Source organism: Equus quagga, chromosome 10 (assembly GCF_021613505.1).
Source record: "Equus quagga isolate Etosha38 chromosome 10, UCLA_HA_Equagga_1.0, whole genome shotgun sequence".
NCBI lineage: Eukaryota > Metazoa > Chordata > Mammalia > Perissodactyla > Equidae > Equus > Equus quagga.
In genome coordinates, this window is record NC_060276.1 from 69,500,514 (window position 1) to 69,521,447 (window position 20,934).

The 20,934-nt window shown below is 39.2% G+C and overlaps 1 protein-coding gene across 4 annotated transcripts in view; it reads right to left on the reverse strand.

Annotated features, from left to right (window-relative positions):
* KIF4A (kinesin family member 4A) overlaps nt 1–20,934 on the reverse strand; it is a 123,517-nt gene that overhangs the window by 1,796 nt on the left and 100,787 nt on the right. For 3 of the 4 annotated variants that reach the window (XR_006890378.1, XM_046673903.1, XM_046673902.1), the window contains exons 21-30: nt 17,616–17,771; nt 17,391–17,491; nt 13,628–13,757; nt 12,294–12,464; nt 11,792–11,899; nt 10,710–10,787; nt 10,252–10,350; nt 9,548–9,730; nt 1,941–2,057; nt 200–322 (exon numbers count right to left, since the gene is read on the reverse strand). Coding sequence is in view for 3 of the 4 variants with exons in the window: in XM_046673903.1 (XP_046529859.1) it covers nt 200–322; nt 1,941–2,057; nt 9,548–9,730; nt 10,252–10,350; nt 10,710–10,787; nt 11,792–11,899; nt 12,294–12,464; nt 13,628–13,757; nt 17,391–17,491; nt 17,616–17,771 (1,266 nt within the window). In the remaining variant the exon portion in view is untranslated. The remainder of the gene's footprint in view (nt 1–199; nt 323–1,940; nt 2,058–9,547; nt 9,731–10,251; nt 10,351–10,709; nt 10,788–11,791; nt 11,900–12,293; nt 12,465–13,627; nt 13,758–17,390; nt 17,492–17,615; nt 17,772–20,934) is intronic. The other variant, XM_046673905.1, reaches the window with a different exon arrangement.

Sequence of the window (20,934 nt, forward strand, 5' to 3'; positions counted from 1 at the left end):
TGCTCAGCACACTCCCAGTAGAACCACGTGTCCTCTAAGATTGCTCTGTGGAAGAAAACAGACTCCAGCCTATGCCTGATTCCCAGTCCCCAGCAAGTGGATTATACTTCTACCCCTTTTCTCCCACCGTTCTCTGTCACAGCTAATGCAGAGATGGACGCTAAGACAGCTGGAAATGCCTGCCCTTTAGCTCACCTACCTTGCTGTTGGGAGTGGCACAGACGGGGTTGAAGAAGCTTAATCCCGGGGTCACCTCTGTGGGATCCTCCAGTTTGAAGGAACCTTCGGAATCCTGGGTCCGCTCAACAGTGCCCAAGCTATCCTGAGAATGGAGCAGACAGGCTATTAGAAATCCAGCTACCGGGGTTACAAAATCAGTCCGCTCTCCTTCAACCAGTGAGGTACCAGCTCTGAGGGCCTCAAAATCAGTCTAAGCAAGTCACAGGGAGACCCTGCTTGGGGAGGTCACAATGCTTGATGGCAGCTTCTGAAGGCAAAGGACTAGGTAGGATAGCGGCACAGGATACATCACGAGGCAAGGCTTAAAACAAGGCGAAGCCCTGGTCGTTGCTTTGATTAATCTTCCCCATTCTACAATTTGCAATATCCTTTTTATCACCTCTACAGGGTGTTGTCTGTATTAATTTTCCTTTCAGAGAAAGAAACTGAGGCCAAGAGAGAGAAGTTACTTAGGTAGCAAGGGGACTCTGTGGTAGAGCTTGGATTAGAATTATAACCTGTTGTCATGGAAATAGGACTGGATTAAGAGTCAGGGAGCCTGAGGGCTAATCTTAGCTGTCACAACCAGCTGTGTAACATCAGGTGAATCACATATGCTTATCTCTGGGCCTTAGTGTCCTTCTCTGTAAAATGGAAGCAACGGACTAGATGAGTGGTTTTTACAAGTTAAATCCTAAGAGGAAGCCTATTATGTAAGTACGTAAAGAGCAAACTGCTTTGGTTGACATGGGGTCAGACTGAGTCAGGCCATGCTTCTATGCTCAGGGGCACTTTCATGGAGCCATCACAGGACTCTAGAATCTAAATTGAAAAAAACACAGGCATAGAGAATCCCAAGGTCTCTGCTACTTCTAGGATTCTTAGCCTAACCTGTAGCTTGCCATTTTAGTCCTCTAATGGCTACCTACCTTAGAAGTGTTTTTAATAGAAGACCTAGGGCAAAACTGTTCACATGTAGATGCTCAAGAAATGCACGATGAACAACCATCAGACTAAGCTTGCCAGAATTATTATCGCACAGAGAGCTGTAGGAGTGAGCTTTTGCTGTAGGTACAGGTAGGTGTAAGGCAAATATGGGCATCTGACCTGCTTGGTGCTGCCCTTCTCAGTGCACATTTTGTTTCCCTGAGTTTGCTATTCCTGGAAGCGATATCAGGAGGACAGTTACAGTTAACTTGGCTCACAACAGTGACTATTAGAAAGACCAAGTTCCTGTGGGTCTTCTCCTAGAGCCATGGAATAGCTGGTTCCCATGGAGAGGGTCTAAGTAACTAATGCCTCAAGATGTCAGAAGGATTAACTTCCTTCCTGGAAGCTGCCACCTCAGCATACGGCCCTTATGGTTCCAGCTAAGCCTCTGCATGAATTTGATCCTGCGTGTCTATATGCTTGTAAATGCCTGATTTCCTGTTCCTTGTTCCTGCCTCAGAGACTGTACAGAAACTTTACAGCCAAGGCTGGAGGTGGGGAGCTGCATCCTTGGGAATCTCCTGGGAAGGGCTGTGGTTTGTGTGGATGGGCTAGCAGTGAGGAAGAAGCATTGAGAAGTGAGATGTCTCTCCTTCTGGCTGCAGAGGGAAGGAGCAGGGTAGGAAGAGCTGTGTAGGAGATTCCAGGTTTCAGGATGGAAGATAGAAGAAAAGAGCAGAGATTAGTGGGAGGTCTGAAGAGATGGGGAGGGGCAATAGCACTGATCCTACCTTGCCTTGCTGACGGTTCCTACACTTTGTGAGGTCACAGCTGCAGTCCATGCCACAGTCCAACTTTTGTCTCCTGCACCCGCATTGCTTGTTCCCACACCAGCCCTTGCAGGAACACTGCAAAACAGGTTTGTAGAAAGACACATTACTGAAAGCGTTAGAAAACTAGTTTGAAGTGCCTTCCCTTAATTTTCGAGACTTTCTCAAAAAAAAAAAAAAAAAGGTAGGAAGTACCATCACCTTCTATCTCCTCAGTCCTCTCTTCTAAAGTGGAACAATGGTCACCAAGAACCGCCATAGGTTTACTAAGAACAAGTCATGCCAGACAAATCCATTTTCTTTTTTGGACAGTATACTTGAAAGACAGATCAGAGGGGTACCATAAGAATGCAGGGCAACTGACAAAAACTCTCATGATAATTTTATGGGCAAAGTGGAGAACTGCAGGCTGGATGGTAGTACGTTAGGTATATTTAAGGACTGAGTATAGATGCTTGATATCTTTAGATCTATCTAACTGTACTTTCATCCAACTCACATTTCTACCGTTTGTTCAGGGTCAGTCTGGGCTTTGTCCTCAGCACTTTAGTCGTTCAGCATTTTAATAAATCACTGATGATATGAAATAAGATCATTTACATTTGTATAGCACTTTACAGTTTTCAGAGTATTTTAATATATAAATACAAAATCTCACTTGAATCTCATAACCAGTCTACAAGGTAGGCATATATATTAGTGATAACGACACAAAGTTGGAAGGATGATTAATATGTAAGATAACAGAATCACAATTCAAAAATATTTTGACAGACTGGAATTGTGGGTTGAAAGTAGAAAGAAATGTTGTAACAGGAATAAATGTGAGTTCCCCCCAAATCAGCCATACAAATTTAATATGGGGGGCAGGCTGGCTGAAGAGTAGTTTGTACAAAAAAGGCCTAGGGATTTGAGGTGTTATCAAGCTCCATGAGTCCACAATGTAAAGTGACTATCAAAAAGCAGTTGCAGTCAGGCAGAAATTTGGAGTTCAGAAATCATGAGGAATACCGCTTCACTGTCCCCTGGGCTAGTCAGACCCCATCTAAAATAATGTATCCCAATTTAGGATGCCATAATTTTTTCAGGCATTTAAAGCATAGAGAATAAAAAAACCTCACTCATGTCCCCACTCCTCCTTTAAGAAGTAAAATACAGATATAACTGAAGCCTCCTGTCTACCCTTTCCTGATCCCATTTGCAAAGTCTTTGTCCCTCCCAGGGGCAAAGTCTCTTGAATTAGGTGTTTATTATTTCCATGCATATCTTTTACCATATATGAGTTTTCATAAAAAATACAAGGAATTCTCTTACATGTTTTTAAACTTTATATAAATAGCATCTTATTATACGTTGACACATGTAGCTCCAGTTCCATTCATTGTCACTCCATTAATATGCCACAATTTATCCATACCCCTCACAGTGCCATGTTTCACACTTACCAACAAGGCTGCAGTAGTAATAGCTGAACTTAACCTGTGCCAGGCACTGTTATAAGTGCTTTCCATGTATTAAAGCCATTTAATCAATAAGCATGTTTCCTTGGGCACACAATCTGGAGTTCACTGTGCGTATGTGTTTAATAAAGAGGACATTAAACAAAAAAGAGGCTGGTGATCAGCATTTCGGAAGCGATGTTATAAGACAAATGGTGGAAGGAAGTGGGATGGTTTGGCTTGGGACAAACATAGGTGGCAGAGCTCACAGAATGAAGGAGTAGAGTCAGAAGAGACCTTAGTGACCATCTAAAGTCTGGTTTGATGTATGAAGCCCCTCTCTAACATCCCTGGTCTAATTATCCAAATCTCTATTTATCCTGAGATGATAATAGTTTCTACATAACTTCTGACCACAGGACCCGATTCTGCCATCTGGAATGACATGGAATCAGTTTAACCCCACTTTCACAGCATAGTTATTCAAACCCTGAGCATAATTTTTACTGCCCAGCCCCCTCTGTCCAAATCCTCTCAAAGCTAAATATTCCTAGCTCCCCCAATGATTCACCACATGACATGGTTTCCAGGAATCCTCACCACCATGACTAGACATCAGTTTGTTCAAATTCATATTTAATTGTGACACCTAGAAATGAGCATAACTTTCTAAATGTGGTGTAACCATTGTGAAGTAGAGGGAGATAAACACTTCCCTTGTTATGGACCTAACAGTCCTGTTAATGAGGCCTAAAATCACAGTAGCTTTTTTTCCCCTTGTCATATCTTTGTGGGTTCATACTGAGTTTACAGTTAAATTCAAGCCCTTAAGTCTCTTTCATATGACAACGATCGCCAATGTTCTGTGGTTGTGAAGGTGAAATAAACCATTATAACATATTTTTTTTCTGATTATGGGAATAATATATATATCACTTTGTAAAATTTGAAAATCACATCATGATTTTTAATATTTAATAGTTGTATATAGTATTTCATCACGGAAATGTCAATTTATTTAACCAGTCTCCTAATGTTAGATATTAAGATTGTTTTGCTGTTATAAATCATGCTACAGCAAATATCGTGGTACATAAATACAATCCAAATCTTACCGTGATTGACAAGGCCCTCCATGATCTGGCCCCTGACTACCCCTCTGACCTGACCTTGTACTACTCTCTCCCACTTCTCAAAATACTCCAGCCACCCTGGCCTTTTCAGCTGCTCTTTGATAAACCAAGCTCATTCCTGCCCTGAGGTCTTCGCACTTGCTGTTTCCTTTTCCAAAAATGTTCTTTCTCTGATTCTTTTCCTCACTTGCTCCTTCACTTTGTCCAGATCTCAGCTTAAATATCTCTTCCTCAGAGAGGCCTCTCCCAAGCACTCTTCTAACGTACTCTTTTCCTACCCCATCATTCTCTATAACATCACTGTATTTTCTTTTCATTTCTTATCATCATTTAAAATGTTTTATTTGTTTTCCTGGTCACTGTGTGGCTCTCTCCACAAGAATGTCTTCAGTTTCATGAGGCTGAGGATCTTAGCTGTCTTGTTTATTTTATCCTCAGCACCTAGAAACATGCCTGATACATACATAGTTAGGTGCTCAAAAAAGATTTGTTGGATGAATAAATCTTTTTACATACCAATGACTATTTTTTCATTATAAATTCCTATGTGCATAATTACTGGGCCAAAAGATAGGAACTTTTTTTTTTTTTTTTGCCGAGGAAGATTCTCTCTGAGCTAACGTCTGTTGCCAATAGTCCTCTTTTTGTGTGTGAGTTGCTGCCACAGCATGGCCACTGACGAGTGGTATAGGTCCAAGCTCAGGAACCAAACCTGGGCCACTGAAGCAGAGCGTGCCAAACTTAACCACTAGCCCACCAGGCTGGCCCAGGATAGGAACATTTTTTTTTTTTTTTTTAAAGATTTTATTTTTTCCTTTTTCTCCCCAACGCCCCCCGGTACATAGTTGTGTATTCTTCGTTGTGGGTTCTTCTAGTTGTGGCATGTGGGACGCTGCCTCAGCGTGGTCTGATGAGCAGTGCCATGTCCGTGCCCAGGATTCGAACCAACGAAACACTGGGCCGCCTGCAGCGGAGCGCGCGAACTTAACCACTCGGCCACGGGGCCAGCCCCTGGGATAGGAACATTTTTAAGGCTTTTGATACATATTTTCAAGTTGCCTTCCAGAAAGGTATACCAATTTATATTCCTAATAGCAATAGACAGGAATGCCCATCTTAGTCACCCTTGCTAGCACTGGACATATAATAAAAATATCTTTGTTGGGGCCGGCCCGGTGGTGCAGCAGTTAAGTGTGCACATTCTGCTTTGGCGGCCTGGGGTTCGCTGGTTCAGATCCCAGGTGTGGACATGACATGCTGTGGTAGGTGTCCCACATATAAAGTAGAGGAAGATGGGCATGGATGTTAGCTCATGGCCAGTCTTCCTCAGCAAAAAGAGGAGGATTGGCAGCAGATGTTAGCTCAGAGCTAATCTTCCTCAAAAAAGAAAAAAAAAACTTTGCTTCTTTGAATAAACAGGGCAAAAGACAGTTCTGTGACATGTCCTAGAGACACCTCACCAGGATGACAGTGATCCATTGATTGCTAAAGGCTGGGTATGATCCTCTGACCATCTACAAATTCATCTATATGCCTCAAAAACACTCTACTACCCTGCCTGTGTGTCTCTGTTTTATCCAAAGGGATAATAGTATGACAGAGGTATCTATAGGGCTGTCATAAGGAAGAACAATTAGACTTTTCCCTAGCCAAGATCTACTGGGATGACTTATAGGATAGCACATTTTAGCTCAACAAGGAACAACCTTCTAACAGTTAGTGGAATATGATGGGCTGCCCTGTGAGACTGTGAGCTTCCCTCTACTAGAAGTTTTCAAGCAAGCAGAGCCTAGATAATCACCTGGTAGTGTATTATAGAACAGTCATGACACACATGACAGATGTTTTCACATGAATGTCATGTGCACCAGCTATAACTTAATCCTATTCTCTCCCACATGAGGATGCAGATCAGAATGTAAGAGAGGGTACATAACCTTGTCACAGGCATAACCTCAAATATATATGAATGTGGTGTGTGTGTGTGTATGTACATGTGTGTGTATCACAACTGCTGGTAACCCACCAGCATGTCCCAACACCATCGCTGAGAACCACTATAATAGAGGGGTTCTTTATATAGAGTGGGAAGTAGAGCTGAAAGACCTCTGGGGTTCCTTTAAGCCAGTGGTTCTCAACCTGGCTGCATGTAAGAAATCTCTGGGGAGCTTTTCAAAAGGGCCAGATCCCACCTCAGGCCAATTAAATCAGAACATCTGGGGGTGTGGTTCCAGGCTCCCTGTGTTTAAAAGCTCCCTTGGGAGTTCTAACGTGCAGCCAGGGTTGAGAACTAATGCTTTAGAATCTATAATTCTTCTAGCACTGATTTCAGTGTTACATTGTGTCTCAGAATGATAAGATCAGGTAAAAAATTTTAACATAAAGAATACCAAGATAGGAATTAAGAGGGTCTACTCCTGTATTTAATACTTGGCATGACGTTGGACAAGTCATTTCATCCTAGTTCATCTCCATTCTTTCACCACTGAGGTAGAGACAAGAATACCTGTTCCCTCTTTTCTGCCAAAGGGGACAAATGAGAATATTTGTAAAGTGCTTACAGTGCCTTAATAACAATACCTTCATGATATTTTATCCTTCACAAGGTACTTTTGCATATACTCCTTTTAACTTCTCAATACCATATAACACCATATAAAGGTAGTATTATTAAAACCCATTCATTAAAAATAACAACAAAAACAAAACCCACTTATAAAACTTTGAACTGTCACTTTGACTTAGGATATTAGTGCTAGAAAGGACCTTATACATCATCTATTCCAGTCTAATCTCTTCATTACGTAGATAAGGAACCTGAGGTCTAGGGAGATGAAGTGACGTGCTTAAAGCCATCCAACTAATCAGTGGCAAACTCAAAACTAGAACGCATGTCTGCCCGGCTTCTAAGCTATTGCTTTCTTTTACTAAAGCACATGGCCTATCCCTCAGCAGCTCCTTAGTACGTATAGAAAACATGGCTAGGTGAGGAAGCCCGCTTTTTCAGCATTAGCTTTGGACAAGTCATCATTTTGGTAGCTGCTGCAGTCTCCTTCGCAGTAACCTAGTGATGGCAGCAGCCCGCTTCAGCTGGGGTGAAACAATAATAATCAGGATGGCTTTCACGCAAAGCATCAAGGTCTACTGCTAATGTGTCTATGAGCAGTCTGATGAAAGAGCAGTCATAGCATCCATGGACTTGGAGGTTGCGAAAAGGGGGAAATTAGATTGTATGCCAACTTGCTCTTTTTAAAGCCCAGTTATATTCTCTTTTCAAGTTATAAAATCAGGGGAAAAGTTTAGAAAAGAATGATCTCTCACTGCTTAGACATAGAATTTATCATTGATAGCAAATATTATTTACATACAACTTTTGCTAAACTTCTTTATTTCCTTTTAAGCTTAGAGCAACAGTGCTAGAATACGCATAATCAGCTTTCCTCAAGGAGAAGTATACCCGTATTTGCTTCACATTTGGAAACTTCTTCCCAGGGGTTTTAGGTCCTCTACCATTTGTTTCTGTGTGTACTTCTCAACTCTGCTTCCTATTACTTAGCTGACCTTTTCATCTACATTCAGTTCATGCTCTTCACTTCAACCATAGTAAAGAGTCCATAAATGTTTGCTAAGTGAATGAAAGCCAGACATGCTCTGCCCCGTTTTCTCCAAGTGTCTCAAACCTCTGTCCCGCTACTACCTCTACTATCAAGTCTTTTCCAGAAACGGTTCTTCCAGTTGCTCCCAAGACTGTATTTCCTTTTCTGTTCTATAATGCAGCAATAGTCATCTCTTTCAGGGCATGTTCTTGAACTATGTCTATTTGGTTTGGCTTTATGGTCACTCTTAAAAACCTCTTAGTCCATCTCCCTGAGATGAATATGCTGAGGTTCTATGGTGTGCTTTTATTTCTTTGCCTTGTTTTCCCATCAGAGTATAAGCTCTGTGAGGCTAAGGACGAGCTCTTAGTCCCACTAAGAGAACATGATATGTTGCATTCCTGATGACTCTCTCCAAATGTCTTAATGCCATCATGACTGTCCATTCCTCATGCCTTGCTTCTCTTTGGAGTTGTGGCTTTATAAGGCTCAGTTCCCCAAGTGGTACACTATCAATCAGCTAAAGAAATCAAGCGCCCTTCCAGGAAGCCAGCTAGGGTAAATTGTGAACTGGTCTCCTTAAACAAAACATGGCTGCAGAGCACAGTCGGGGTAGTGGTGAACTATAGTGCCTGGGAAGTTAATGTTTCAACATAAAACATCCAGGTTTGATAATTACGTAGGACTATTATTGTGTTAAGTAAATAAAGCATGCCTCAAAGTCAGATTGTTCCTAACTAGCTTTCACTTGGTGTGTTCAATCTTAATTATTAGCCTTTTCTCTAATTCCTATTGCCCATTAGCCTAGTGAGCAAAATCACTCTATTAGGCAAGGAAGGTAAAGTCCCCACTCAACTTCTGGCCTGTAATTTTTACTTATATGACCATGAGACGGTAGAAATAAATTGGACTTGGAGTCTGAATATTTGGTTTCAAGTCCTGTCATTTGGTTTTATGACCTTGAGCAAGGTCATTTCCTTCCTGTGGGTCTCAGATCCACCTGTAAAAATGCAAATAATAAATATCTCACTAGATTTTTTGTGACGATGAAAAGAGATAACATATATAAGAATGGTTCATAAACTGTAAAGTGCTGTAAAAATGTGAAGGATTATTATGATCACTTTGGAACCAGCCTCAATGAAATGGTTTAGAAGACTACTACCTGTTCAGATGGTAAGAACCTGAAAACATGAAGAGAGCCACCTTCTACACTCAGACAGCCCTCTCTACCAGCCCTGGATTCCACACAGAGCTGGCTCAGCAAGCACTCCTCAGTGGAACCAATGCCTCTGAACAGGATCGAGGGGCTCGGGTGCACGATATGGGGCCAGCATATTCCCACTGGCAGTGAAGACCGATGACTGGAACCCCTGACAGAGATGAGAGCTGTCTCCTACCCCTTGGCTGTTCTTCTTGGACACCTTAACTAATTTTGTTGGCTTCCATTCCTCATCATCCCCATCGTCACCATCACCATCACCATCCTCAGGCTCATTCACAGAATGCTCTGAACAATATTTTAGATCCTCGATGTCCATGCTTTGCTCCAGGAACTTTGCTTTAAAACGGGAAGGTTTTGGCTAAGAAAAAAGGTTTGGAATGGTTATTTAATAAAAATAAAAAAAAACCACATGTGGATCATATCTTCCCAGTAGCTGTTGCCAGCTATATTCTCAGAGCAGAGATTTCAGACTCCCTCAGATATACCCCACTTGGCTTTACCAATCAGAAGAAATTCTGCTTTAGCCTTTGGCCTTGCAGAGTCTTTGAAGGGACAGAGGCTGAGCAATTTGAGGGAGGAAGGAGGGACTCATGCTATGATGAGATAAGTATCTTTGGATGGACAGCTGAACACTGCTCTTTTCTCCAGCTCCTCCTCCTCAGTTGTGTTACATAATGCCTGTACACGGCCAAAAGTCAGCCTTCTGGAGAGGGAGATTACCTTAAATTTGTATTGTAGTTTTATCTGGGACTCCAAGGAAAACTGAGATGCTGGAATTTGGGGATTTTAACTCTCAACCTCTTCTTAAAAGGTGATTTTAGCACACTCACCCCAAACACCTTGGCTATGTTAAGGTATCACAGTCACTAAGCAGTTTACCTTAGGCGGGATATATTCGAAAGAAGAGTCTGGAGATAGAAGGGTATCCTTAGGAAGATGAGGTTTTTGTCTGCTGGCTACTTGGAGGAGGGTCAGTTTCTATTTGAAAAGAAGAGACAAAGTGTACATTGCAGGGCAGCTTCTGAGAGTGTTCATGGCTAAAACATAAAGATTCCTAAGCTAGCTTAATTTAAAACCATAGGGAAGTGAGGCAGGGTAATAGTGAAGTAGGTTGAAGGACTCCCACTTTACAAGATCAGTATTAGATTCAGAAAAGAGCAAATTAAAAAATGTATGTTTAAATTATTTTGAAATGCACATGACTATATCACATGGAAAGTCGATGTAGACCTCATAAAATAGAGCCAACTCATCACACTCATGGTTGCTCCCAAGAGCTGGCCTCAGTTGCAACAGGGTCTCCCAGGGCTTATTAAGTAGGTAGGAAGCTCTATTACCTGCTTGATGATTTCATTCTCTCGGAGAAGCTGCTGATTTTGCTCACAAACTTCTCGCATCTTCTCAAGCTCTTCATCCTATTTCCAGATAGTGCAGTGATAGGTGGGGTTATTTTGGGCACTACATGTGGGTTAGCAGACAACTCACATAGATGAAAACATACTGCTGCCAAGTTGCTGGCAGCAGATGGTTTTTGCACAGCAGGCATTGGCACCCAGAAAAATGCCTGATTTGTACCAGTTCCTAGGTGTCCTGAATGTCACTTGGATTTCAATGCTCCCAAGCAGCCTTGATCACACTCGCAGGAACCACGGGCTCTGCCCTACACCTTCCTTTTTCTTTTCTATTCTCTAGCCTCACATCCCTTATTCACATCAGGATGCTGATTAAGAAACCCACAATGGAGAGTTAGCGCTGTTTCTTTGAAGTCTACAGATGCTTTTGTTGACTCTTCTCAACACAAACTAGGCAGTTTATTTGCTACTCTAATAAGCCTAATTAAAATTCCTGCCACATAAGACGACTGGATGCACGCATACAACCTTAACTAGTTTGGTTATGTCTTCAATGGGAGGTGCCAAAGAAACTCTATAGAGACTGGTGATTCAGCAAACATTCTCAGTTGGATAAAATAGTGCTCCAACATGCTACTAAAGGGTGCGGTGTTCCCAGCCTCTGGAGGAAATTCACACCCCAGGCATTTTACAAACATGTCAGGTCTCAGCTCAGAAGAACAGGCTCAGGAAGAGACAGGTGAATGCCCCTAGGATTTTTCTGGATGATTTAACTTTCTTAACTCTTTAGAGCTCAGAGTTAAGGAAAAGAACCAGAAAGCCTCAAAGTCTGGTATGGAGTATGTACTGTTATTTCTGCACCAAAAAGGAGGTTATTCTATGTGTGGCTACACTCTAAATACCCCTAAATTGATCAAATAGGGCCAAAAGGTAATAGAGGCTACCATTATAAACCTTTTTTCAGTAGTTAGTTGCTCTCTGCCGCAAGTACAATGGTCTAAATCAGACAGGATTCTCAGTCAGGCCTGCGGAACCCATCTCAGGAGACCTTTGGCTCCTTATCATACCTGACACTTCAGGGTACTCAACAGTTGTTGTTCCTTTTCACTGACTGACTCCTCGAGCAGCTTCTCTGCCATTTGGCTTTGCTGTAGCTGACTGAGAAGGTACAGCACCTAGAGAAAGATACAACCCAATGGGACCAAAGGAATAAGAGGAAAAAAGAATTCTGGCTTAGTCCAAGCAGTTATCCAGATGACTCCTATGTGATTTAGAAGTAAACTGTTCTCTTTTGCTCTCACGGCTTGAAGTAGCAAGCACAGCCACAAGGTTTATCAGCAATGTTAATCTTAGTATTAAAGTTGGAGGCTAAAAGCCATTGTCACTGGTATGTATAAACTTAGGCAAGTCATTTCTCTGTTTCAGGTTTCCTATTTGCAAAATTTGGAAAAGACTACATGGTCTTTTGAAAAAAACTCCATACCCCCTACTATTTTTTTTTTTAATGAACAACAAAAAGCAACAACGGTTTGGTTTCTTGATGTAGCTTTCTGGCTTGCCAGAGTTCACCTTCTCTTGGTGCTGTTGCTCCACTCTGACCAGCTCTGCCTGTAACTCTGTCTCTATTTCAGCAAAATGATTTCGTTCTTCAAACAGCATCTTCTGCATGTCAGCACAGCTGGCTTTATTCTGTTTCAGGCTACTTTCAAGCTTGCTGACCTGTATTTTGGAGGAGACCAGCTGGAAGGGATAAAAGATGATCCAGTTTATTTGGAGAATGGCCACCTTTCCCCATTCATTAGGCAGGAAAATGTCAGTTTTCTTGAAATGGACTGAGAAAAGTTCCTCCATGTCTAAGTCCATTCTTATTTTTTCATGGCATATAGATTCTACCATTGAATAGTAACAACACTCCTGAGGCCAAGAGCCCCTTTTTCTATTGAGACAGATATCTTAGAGCTAGAAGCCACCACTAACGTAATTTAATCTCTTGCCTGCCTCAAGGCAAGAATAAACCTAATACAAACAGTATCTGACAACTCCAAATTCTGATATTTGAGAAGTTCTTCTTTAATTTAAAGAGAAGTCCAAAGGACACACCCTTATGGCCAATTATATCCTGTCTCAGAATGGCTACGTTCACATGTCAGAACACGTAGACACAGTAGCTGAGACTGCAGATCTGGCTCTTCAGGCTAGATTGATATCCTATGCTGGCCTAGTTTTATGTTCTCTACTAGCCCAGATGTTGAACCTCATAAATACCAGTGTTCACAAGACTAATCAGGATTTCCTTAGTAGGACAAATCTGCTAACCCAATACAAAAATGTATAAAGGATAGCATTGCTCAAACTCGCAGAGTCAAAGTTTGTACGCTTGTCTCAAATGAAAATGCCTCAATCACCAAAGGTGATCAACTTTTAATTCATTTTGTGACAATGTGAGATGGTATATTGTTTTAAGGTCAGTGAAGATGGATTTTCCTTAAGATAAATCTTTATATGTCAAAAGATGATTAGGTTTTCTCTTTCCTAGATTGTCTTTTAGACTTTTGAATATACATCTCATAGATATTTTAAAAAGTAGCATAGTGTAATAGTTTATGTTTAACCAGTGGCCTACTATGGCATCCTGATCTTTTCCTAATAATAACAGAGAACACTTATTGAGCACTTGCTATATGCCAGGCATCACAGGTATCAATTTATAAGTCATATCATATTTTTCTAAGTAACTGGCCTGTACTTGCTCACACCAACCTTCACCCATAAAACTATTTCTCTAATGTTAGTGTCTTTGTGGTTCCTATCATGAAAAGTGGCAATAACACTATGACAGTATTCCAGGCTAACATCTTATTTCAACCTACCAAGCCAGACCTGGTAGGAAGAGTGATGTTTACCTCTCCAATTAAATATTTCAGGGCACACTTGGCTTCCAGAATGGTAGCAATATTCTCCCAGCGGTGTTTTGGCCTGTCTTCACTTTCTGCATCCAGAAGCTTCTGCTGTAGGTCAGCAATCTGAGCACTCCTTTAGGGAAAGAAACAGTAAGCTTTATTGCTAGTAGCCTCAACACCAGTGAGAGGGGAAAAACTCCAAGGAGAAATTTCAAATAATTTTATGGATGGAGGTATCAGTTAAGTACCATCTAAATAATGATTGAGTCAACTGGTTAGGATTTTATACAGCATCTCAAATCCTGTGACAAAGGGACTCCAAGAGACTGTCCAAATGGTTTTATTTTATTAAATATTGGTTGAAATACATGGGTCATATAGTAGGACCTAGAAAGATTTGTTTTTAAGGCTTTTGTTGTAGTGCATTGACTGTAATGTGACTTCCTCTTGAGGCCATGTAAACTCGGATTGTGATATGGTGGCTCACCTATGCAAGGACAAGATTTAGGCTAGAGAACTAAAGGAAAAAATCTTAAAACAACAAACAGGAAAATGCTCTTTGCTGGAATCAAATACAAAATTGATACCAATGGCTGATATTGTGAGAGATTATCTTGAAGTGCCTGCCACAGGACTGAGAAGTTTCTCAAGAAGACTAGATACTCTGACTCTGGTTATAGCTTCTAGATATTTTCTGATCAAGTATGGCCCGAGACCAAGGTTTACACAATATTTCAGTTTCATTAATGGCTTCCTTCTCAAATCTGCTATGTGTCTAGTGAGGGACCATACCAGCATGTGTGTAACATGCAGTGCTATGTGAGATACTATAAAGAAGATGGGTACCAAAATAACCTAACATAGCAGTTCTCAAATTTTTGGGTCTCAGGACCCCTTTACACTCTTAAAAATTATTGAGAACCTCTAAGAAACTCTGTTCATATATGTTATACCTATATATTGTATATATATTTATTTATTTATTTATAGTATTAGAAAGTAAAGCTGAGAAAAAAATTAAGTACTTATTCACTTAAAAATATAATAATAATCCATTATACTACATTAACATATTTTATGAAAAATAACATTTTCCAAAACAAGAAATAATTTAGTGTGAAGGATGGGATTGTTGTGCATTTTTACAAATCTTTGTAATGGCTGGTTTAGTAGGAGACAGCTGGATTCTCACATCTCCCTCTGCATTCAATCTTTTGTGACATGTTCTGGTTGACATAAATGAAGACGGTCTGGCCTCACAAGGATATATAGTTGGACAAGGAGGAGCATTTTAACAACCTTTACAGATAATTGTGGATCTTCTTTGAGACTACACCAAAACCCAACAAGTGGTAGTTCCTTAAGTTAGTTGAAATGCAGAATCTGAAACCATTATCCATAAACTTTTCTGACTCTCATATTAAAATCCATTGGTCTATCTTGCAATCTAAATGGATTTTTTACCCATACATGATTCTGTAAAATGTCATTTGAACAATGTTGAGTCATGCAGAGCCTTCAAATGTTAACACATTTCATTATACAATATAAAAAACCCCACAATTGTTAATATCACTACTGGTCTCATCAGAAAAGTTAAGAAAAACTATCCAGCTCACGTCGGCAGATACAAGTTTTCCAAAATTCTACATTTTGCTTGAAAGCTCAAATTTTATCTTTGGTGACAAACACTGTCAGTTGTTTTCCCTGAAGTGACAGGCTCATTCTGCTCATTTTTGAGCAAATGTCTGTCAGGTACCCGAGTCTGAATAACCACAGTTTGTCTGTCAGTCGTTCTTTCAAGTAAAAGCAATGTTCCCTGAGAAAAGAGGCCTGCTGAGCTCACACCTCCAACAAGCCACAAGTGCTTTTCCTTGAGACAGCCGTCACCCTGCGGCGGGCAGCAGGAGTGCTTCCTGTGCTCTTCCTGCTCCGTCACACAGAATATTAGAAAGATCTGAACTCAAGGGACAAGATTTAATCAAATCGACAATTTGTACTGCTCTATCAAAGACTTTCTTAAGTAAAACTAACTTTTTTTTAAACTGAGAGTGTGTGGTGGTGCAGTCTATAATGACCACCAGTATAGGCTGGTGCCACTGCTTTGACTCATGCTAATGTGTCAGCAGGTTTTGTCCACTGTTGCTTTTCCATTATCATGGCAAACATTGACATAGTAAAAATAGCAAATAACGTCTCAATATTATTATGAAAATAGTTTTGATCGCTCAGACTCCCGAAAAGGGTCTCAGAGATCTCCAGGGGTTTGTGGACCACACTTTGAGTACCTTGGTCTAATATATAGTCCTTTCCTTCAACAAACTTACAATCTGTCTAGATTGACAAGACTAATAAACATAAAACAATTAATAAATATAAAGATAACATATTTATCTGTACCACATGATTGAATACTATAAGTTCTGAAGGAGTTTAAAGTGGAAGATTAGTGAGGGATGAAGAGTCAGGGAAGCCTTCTTGGAAGAGGTGGGCCAGAACACTTCAGAGTTGTCATCTATCATTTGCTCTTTCTTGTCTTCTCTGACAATTCATGTCCCTTAGCTATTTCAAAATTTAGTCTAAGTCTCACCAACTTTAGGAAAATTCCCTTGATTAAACTCACCTCTGTGTAATTGCCCTCTATGTGGCACCTGCCCTACATTAGAGTAATCATTTACTTATGCACAATGGTGTACAGGTAAAAGTTTAACCATCAGCACTTAAAACCAGACCTGATTTGTAACTTTTGCTAGTTGTCTGTGAAATACTTTCACCATAACCAATTGTAAGCCATCAATGGTTTACAACATTCCTGAAATTTTAACAAATAATTCCAACACACTACCATGAGTCATTATACTATTTCCACTTGAGAGCAAGACATCATCTATTCTTTCTATATATCCCAAATGCATCCAGCACAGCACAAAGCAGAAACTCAAATGTTGAGTGACTTATAGATGTATCCAAAGATAAACTGCTAGTGTGTGTTGCTAAAAACAAATTAAATGATCTCCAAGGTCTTCTGGGCAATAACATTCTATTGTTCTAAGACACTATAAAATCTCTGTCAAAGTTCTGTTCCTTCTAGATCTCATAGCTACTTAAAAGACAATAATAGTGATTACAAAGCCTGTGTAGCATAATTTCTGGTCTTAGAGCCAGGAAGGGAGAAAGAGAAGAACGTTCATTAAGCACTTCTACTATGCCAAGTACTGTGTTATGTACTTTACTTACTAATCTCATTTAATGCTCATGATAACTTTACTTACACATTATATCTACTTTGCTGATGATCTCTAAAGTTCTCCTCCTTCTATGTTATTGCTCTTCTGCTATCATTTCTTGGATTCTTCTAAAGTTTTGCTTTTAGTCAGTTCTACACCTCAGAGATACTATTACATCAAAAATTGTGGTGCATCATAAAGAGCATGGGCTTTGGAATTAGATAGACTGGATTTCGAATCTCAGCTCTGTATAACCTTTAGCAAATTTCTTAAGATCTCTGAACTTCAGTTTAGATCTCTAAAGTGAGAAGAATGATACTTACCTCATAAGGTATAATGATACCTTAGAGGGAGGGACTGAAAGAGAAAATGTATCTAACATGTCTAGTAAAGCGTATGGTTCAAAAAATCACTACTTTCTCTTGTTTCTCCACCATCACAAAACTTTTGAAAAACAAACTTTTGAATCACCAGACTGACAGGTTCTATTTTGATTCCACGCATAAATTTTTATAATGCCTTAGAGCTAGACCCATCACCTGAGTTCCATTTCAGTCTCTAGGCTTTCAATCTGCTTTGTAATGGAGTCCTCTGACTCAGAAACTTGACCACGCAGTTCAGCAAGTGAGAATGTGCGCCTCTGTAAAGAAGGAGAGTGGGAATGAGGGTGAAGTACTAAAAGAAAAGTAACCTCTAAAGTAGTGAGGGTTTTTGGGGAGTGCAGAGTCTGATTATTGGTAACATATTTCCATAAGGGCACTTACCCTGAGTTTAGGAGGTGGATTCTCCCCAGATTCCATCTTTTCTTTGAGTTGAGCCACATCCTGAGCCAGGATCTTTCTATCTTCAAGAAGGTCATTCAGATGGCGTTTGGCTTCCTCAGTACTGACCATAACCTCAATTTCATTTCCAAGCCAATTCTAGAAATAAGTGATGTTGAGTTAGGAATGAGGAATCGCTGGCCTATGGGCTAGATTCAGCTGCAGACTTAGTTTCACTCAGACCAGAGCCCAAGTAACTAAAAGTGAGATTTCCATTCATGCCTATACTCACCAAAAATTCCAATAGTTCTCTCAGAGCCTTTAATGGCAGTATCCTAAAAGGTCATAAGAAAGAGGCTTTCTGCAGAAAATCTATCTCCAGATATCCTAGCATTTCTAAGTACTCTGGCTTTACCGTCTCCATTTTTTCCCCTTAACTAGTCACGATACAGAATTGAACTATATTTTGATTATCTGTTCTATTTAATAGATATATATTCATTCTTAATCTCTAAAGTAGATGAATATAATTTTTTTAAGTAAACAAAATTAACTAAATTCAGTTTTTAAAAAAGTAACCATCCCTGAGAACATGTTCACTTTGGATAAAGACATACTATGCTGAAAGTAATCAAAAGAAAGCTGGAGTGGATATATTAATACCAGAGAATGTAGAATTCACATCAAAGAATATTACCAAGGATAAAAAAGATCATTTCATAATGGTAAAAAGTCAACTATTCAAGAGAACATAAAATCCTTAATGTTTGTTCCTAATAACAAAGCACAGAAATACATGAAACAAAATCATATATAAACCAACAAAGGAGATAATGTGGAATTATAAAAATATTCAATTGATCCAAAAGAAGCCAGAGAACAAGGAAAAAGGGAAAAAACAGATGGGACAAATAGAAAACAAATAGCAAGATGATAGATTCAATCCTATCCATATCAATAATCACATTAAATGTAAATGGTTTAAATACCTCAATTAAAATGCAGAGATTGTCAGATTGGATTTAAAAAGCTAGAGCTGGGGCCAGCCCCATGGCTGAGTAGTTAAGTTTGTGTGCTCGCTTCGGTGGCCCAGGGTTCACCGGTTTGAATCCTGGGTGCAGACCTACACAACTCATCAAGCCATGCCATGGTGGCATCCCACATAGAAGAACAAGAATGACCTACAATTAGGATATACAACTATGTACTGGGACTTTGGGTAGAAAAAAAAAAGAGGAAGATTGGCAACAGATGTTAGCTCAGGGCCAATCTTCTAAAAGAAAAGATACAAACTAGACCCAACTACATGCTGCCTACAAGAAATAAACTTTAAAAATGAAGGCATAAATAGGTTAATACTAAAAGGATTAAAAAAATATATACCATGCTGAGATTAATCACAAGAAAGATGGAGGGGCTATATTATTATCAGAAAAAGTAGATTTCAGAACAAAGAATATTACCAGGGATAAAAAAAAGATAATTTCATAATAATGAAGGGACAAATTAATCCTAAATGTTTATGCCCCTAATAACAGAGCTTCAAAATACATGAAGCAAAAAACACACAGAACTACCAGGAGAAAAAGAGAAATCCATAATTCTAGTTGGAGATTTCAATACCCATCTCTCAATAACTGATAGAACAAGTAGGCAGAAAATCAGCAAGGATACAGTAGAAATGAACAGCATAATCAATCAAATCAACATGATTGATATTTATAGTATAGCCTATCCAACAACAGCAGAATACAAATTCTTCTCAAGTACACATAGAACATTTGCCAAAATTGAACATATTCTAAGTCATAATAAGTTTCAATAAATTCAAAAGGATTCAAGTCATACAAAGTATGTTCTCTAACCACAACAGAATTAAATTAGAAATCATAACAGAAAGATATCTGGAAAAACTCCCAATATTTGGAAACTAAATAACATGCTTCTAAATAACCTATGGGTTAAAGAAGAAATCAACAGGGAAATTGGAATATGTTTTGAACTGAATGAAAATAAAAACACAACTATCAAAATTTGTGGGATGTCATTAAAGGAGTACAAAAGGAGAAATTTATAGCACTAAATGCCTATATTAGAAAAGAAGAAAGAACTCAAATCAATGACCTCAGCTTCTACTGTAAGAAACTAAAAATAATAGTTAAATCCAAAGCAGAAGTAAGAAAATGATAAAGATTGGATTGGAAGTTAATGAGCTAGTGTCTTTTGGGTATTTTTTTAGTGTGGTAAAATATACATAATATAAAATTTACCATTTTAACCATTTGTAAGAATGATTTAGTTCTTTGATAAACCTCTAGCCAAACTGACCAGGAAAAAGGAGAAAAGATACAAAATTACCAATAACAGGAATGAGATAAATGACATTACTGTAGCTTTTACAGACATTAGAAGGATAATAAGGGAATATTATGAATAATTTCATGCCAATAAATTTGACAACTCTGATGAAACAGACAAAGATCCCTGAAACACATAAACTACCAAAGTTCACTCAAGAATAAATATATAACCTGAACAACTCTGTATCTTTAAAAAACCCCTCTTTATCTTTAGTTATCTTTATCTTAGTTATCTGTATCTTTAGTTAACCCTCCCTCCGACTCCAAAAGCAAAAACTAACACAAAAATGTTTCAGGGCCAGAGGGCTTAACTTGTGAATTATACCAAACTGTTAAGGAAGAAACAATATTAATTCTATATAAACTCTTCCAGACAAGTGAAGAGGAAGGAATACTTCCCAACTTATTGTAAGAGGCCAGCATTACCTGATACCAAAACCAGATGAAGACATTATAAGAAAACAGACCAATATCCCTTATGAACACAGATGCAAAATTTTACACAAAATTTTGATTTTAGCAGCATTTTATGTATTTTTGAACTCAACAATACACAAAAGCATGATAAATCACAACCAGTGGAGTTTATCCAAGGAATGCAATTTGAACACATTTGAACATCAAAGTAATTCACCCAATCAACAAACTAGAGACAAAAAAAGTATTTGACAAAATTTATACCCACTCAGAATAAAAACTTACAGCAAACTGAGGATAAGAACTTCCTCAAGCTGATAAAAGGCATCTATGAAAAACCTATAGCTAACATTATATTTAATGGTGAAAGACTGAATGCTTTGCTCCTGAGATCAGGAGAACAGAAGGGTTTCTACTGTCACCACTCCTATTCAACATCATCCTGAAGGTCCTAGCCAATGTAATAGGTCAAGTAAAAGAAATAAGACACAGATTAAAAAGGAAGAAGTAAAACTATTTACACATGGCATGATTGTCTATGTAGA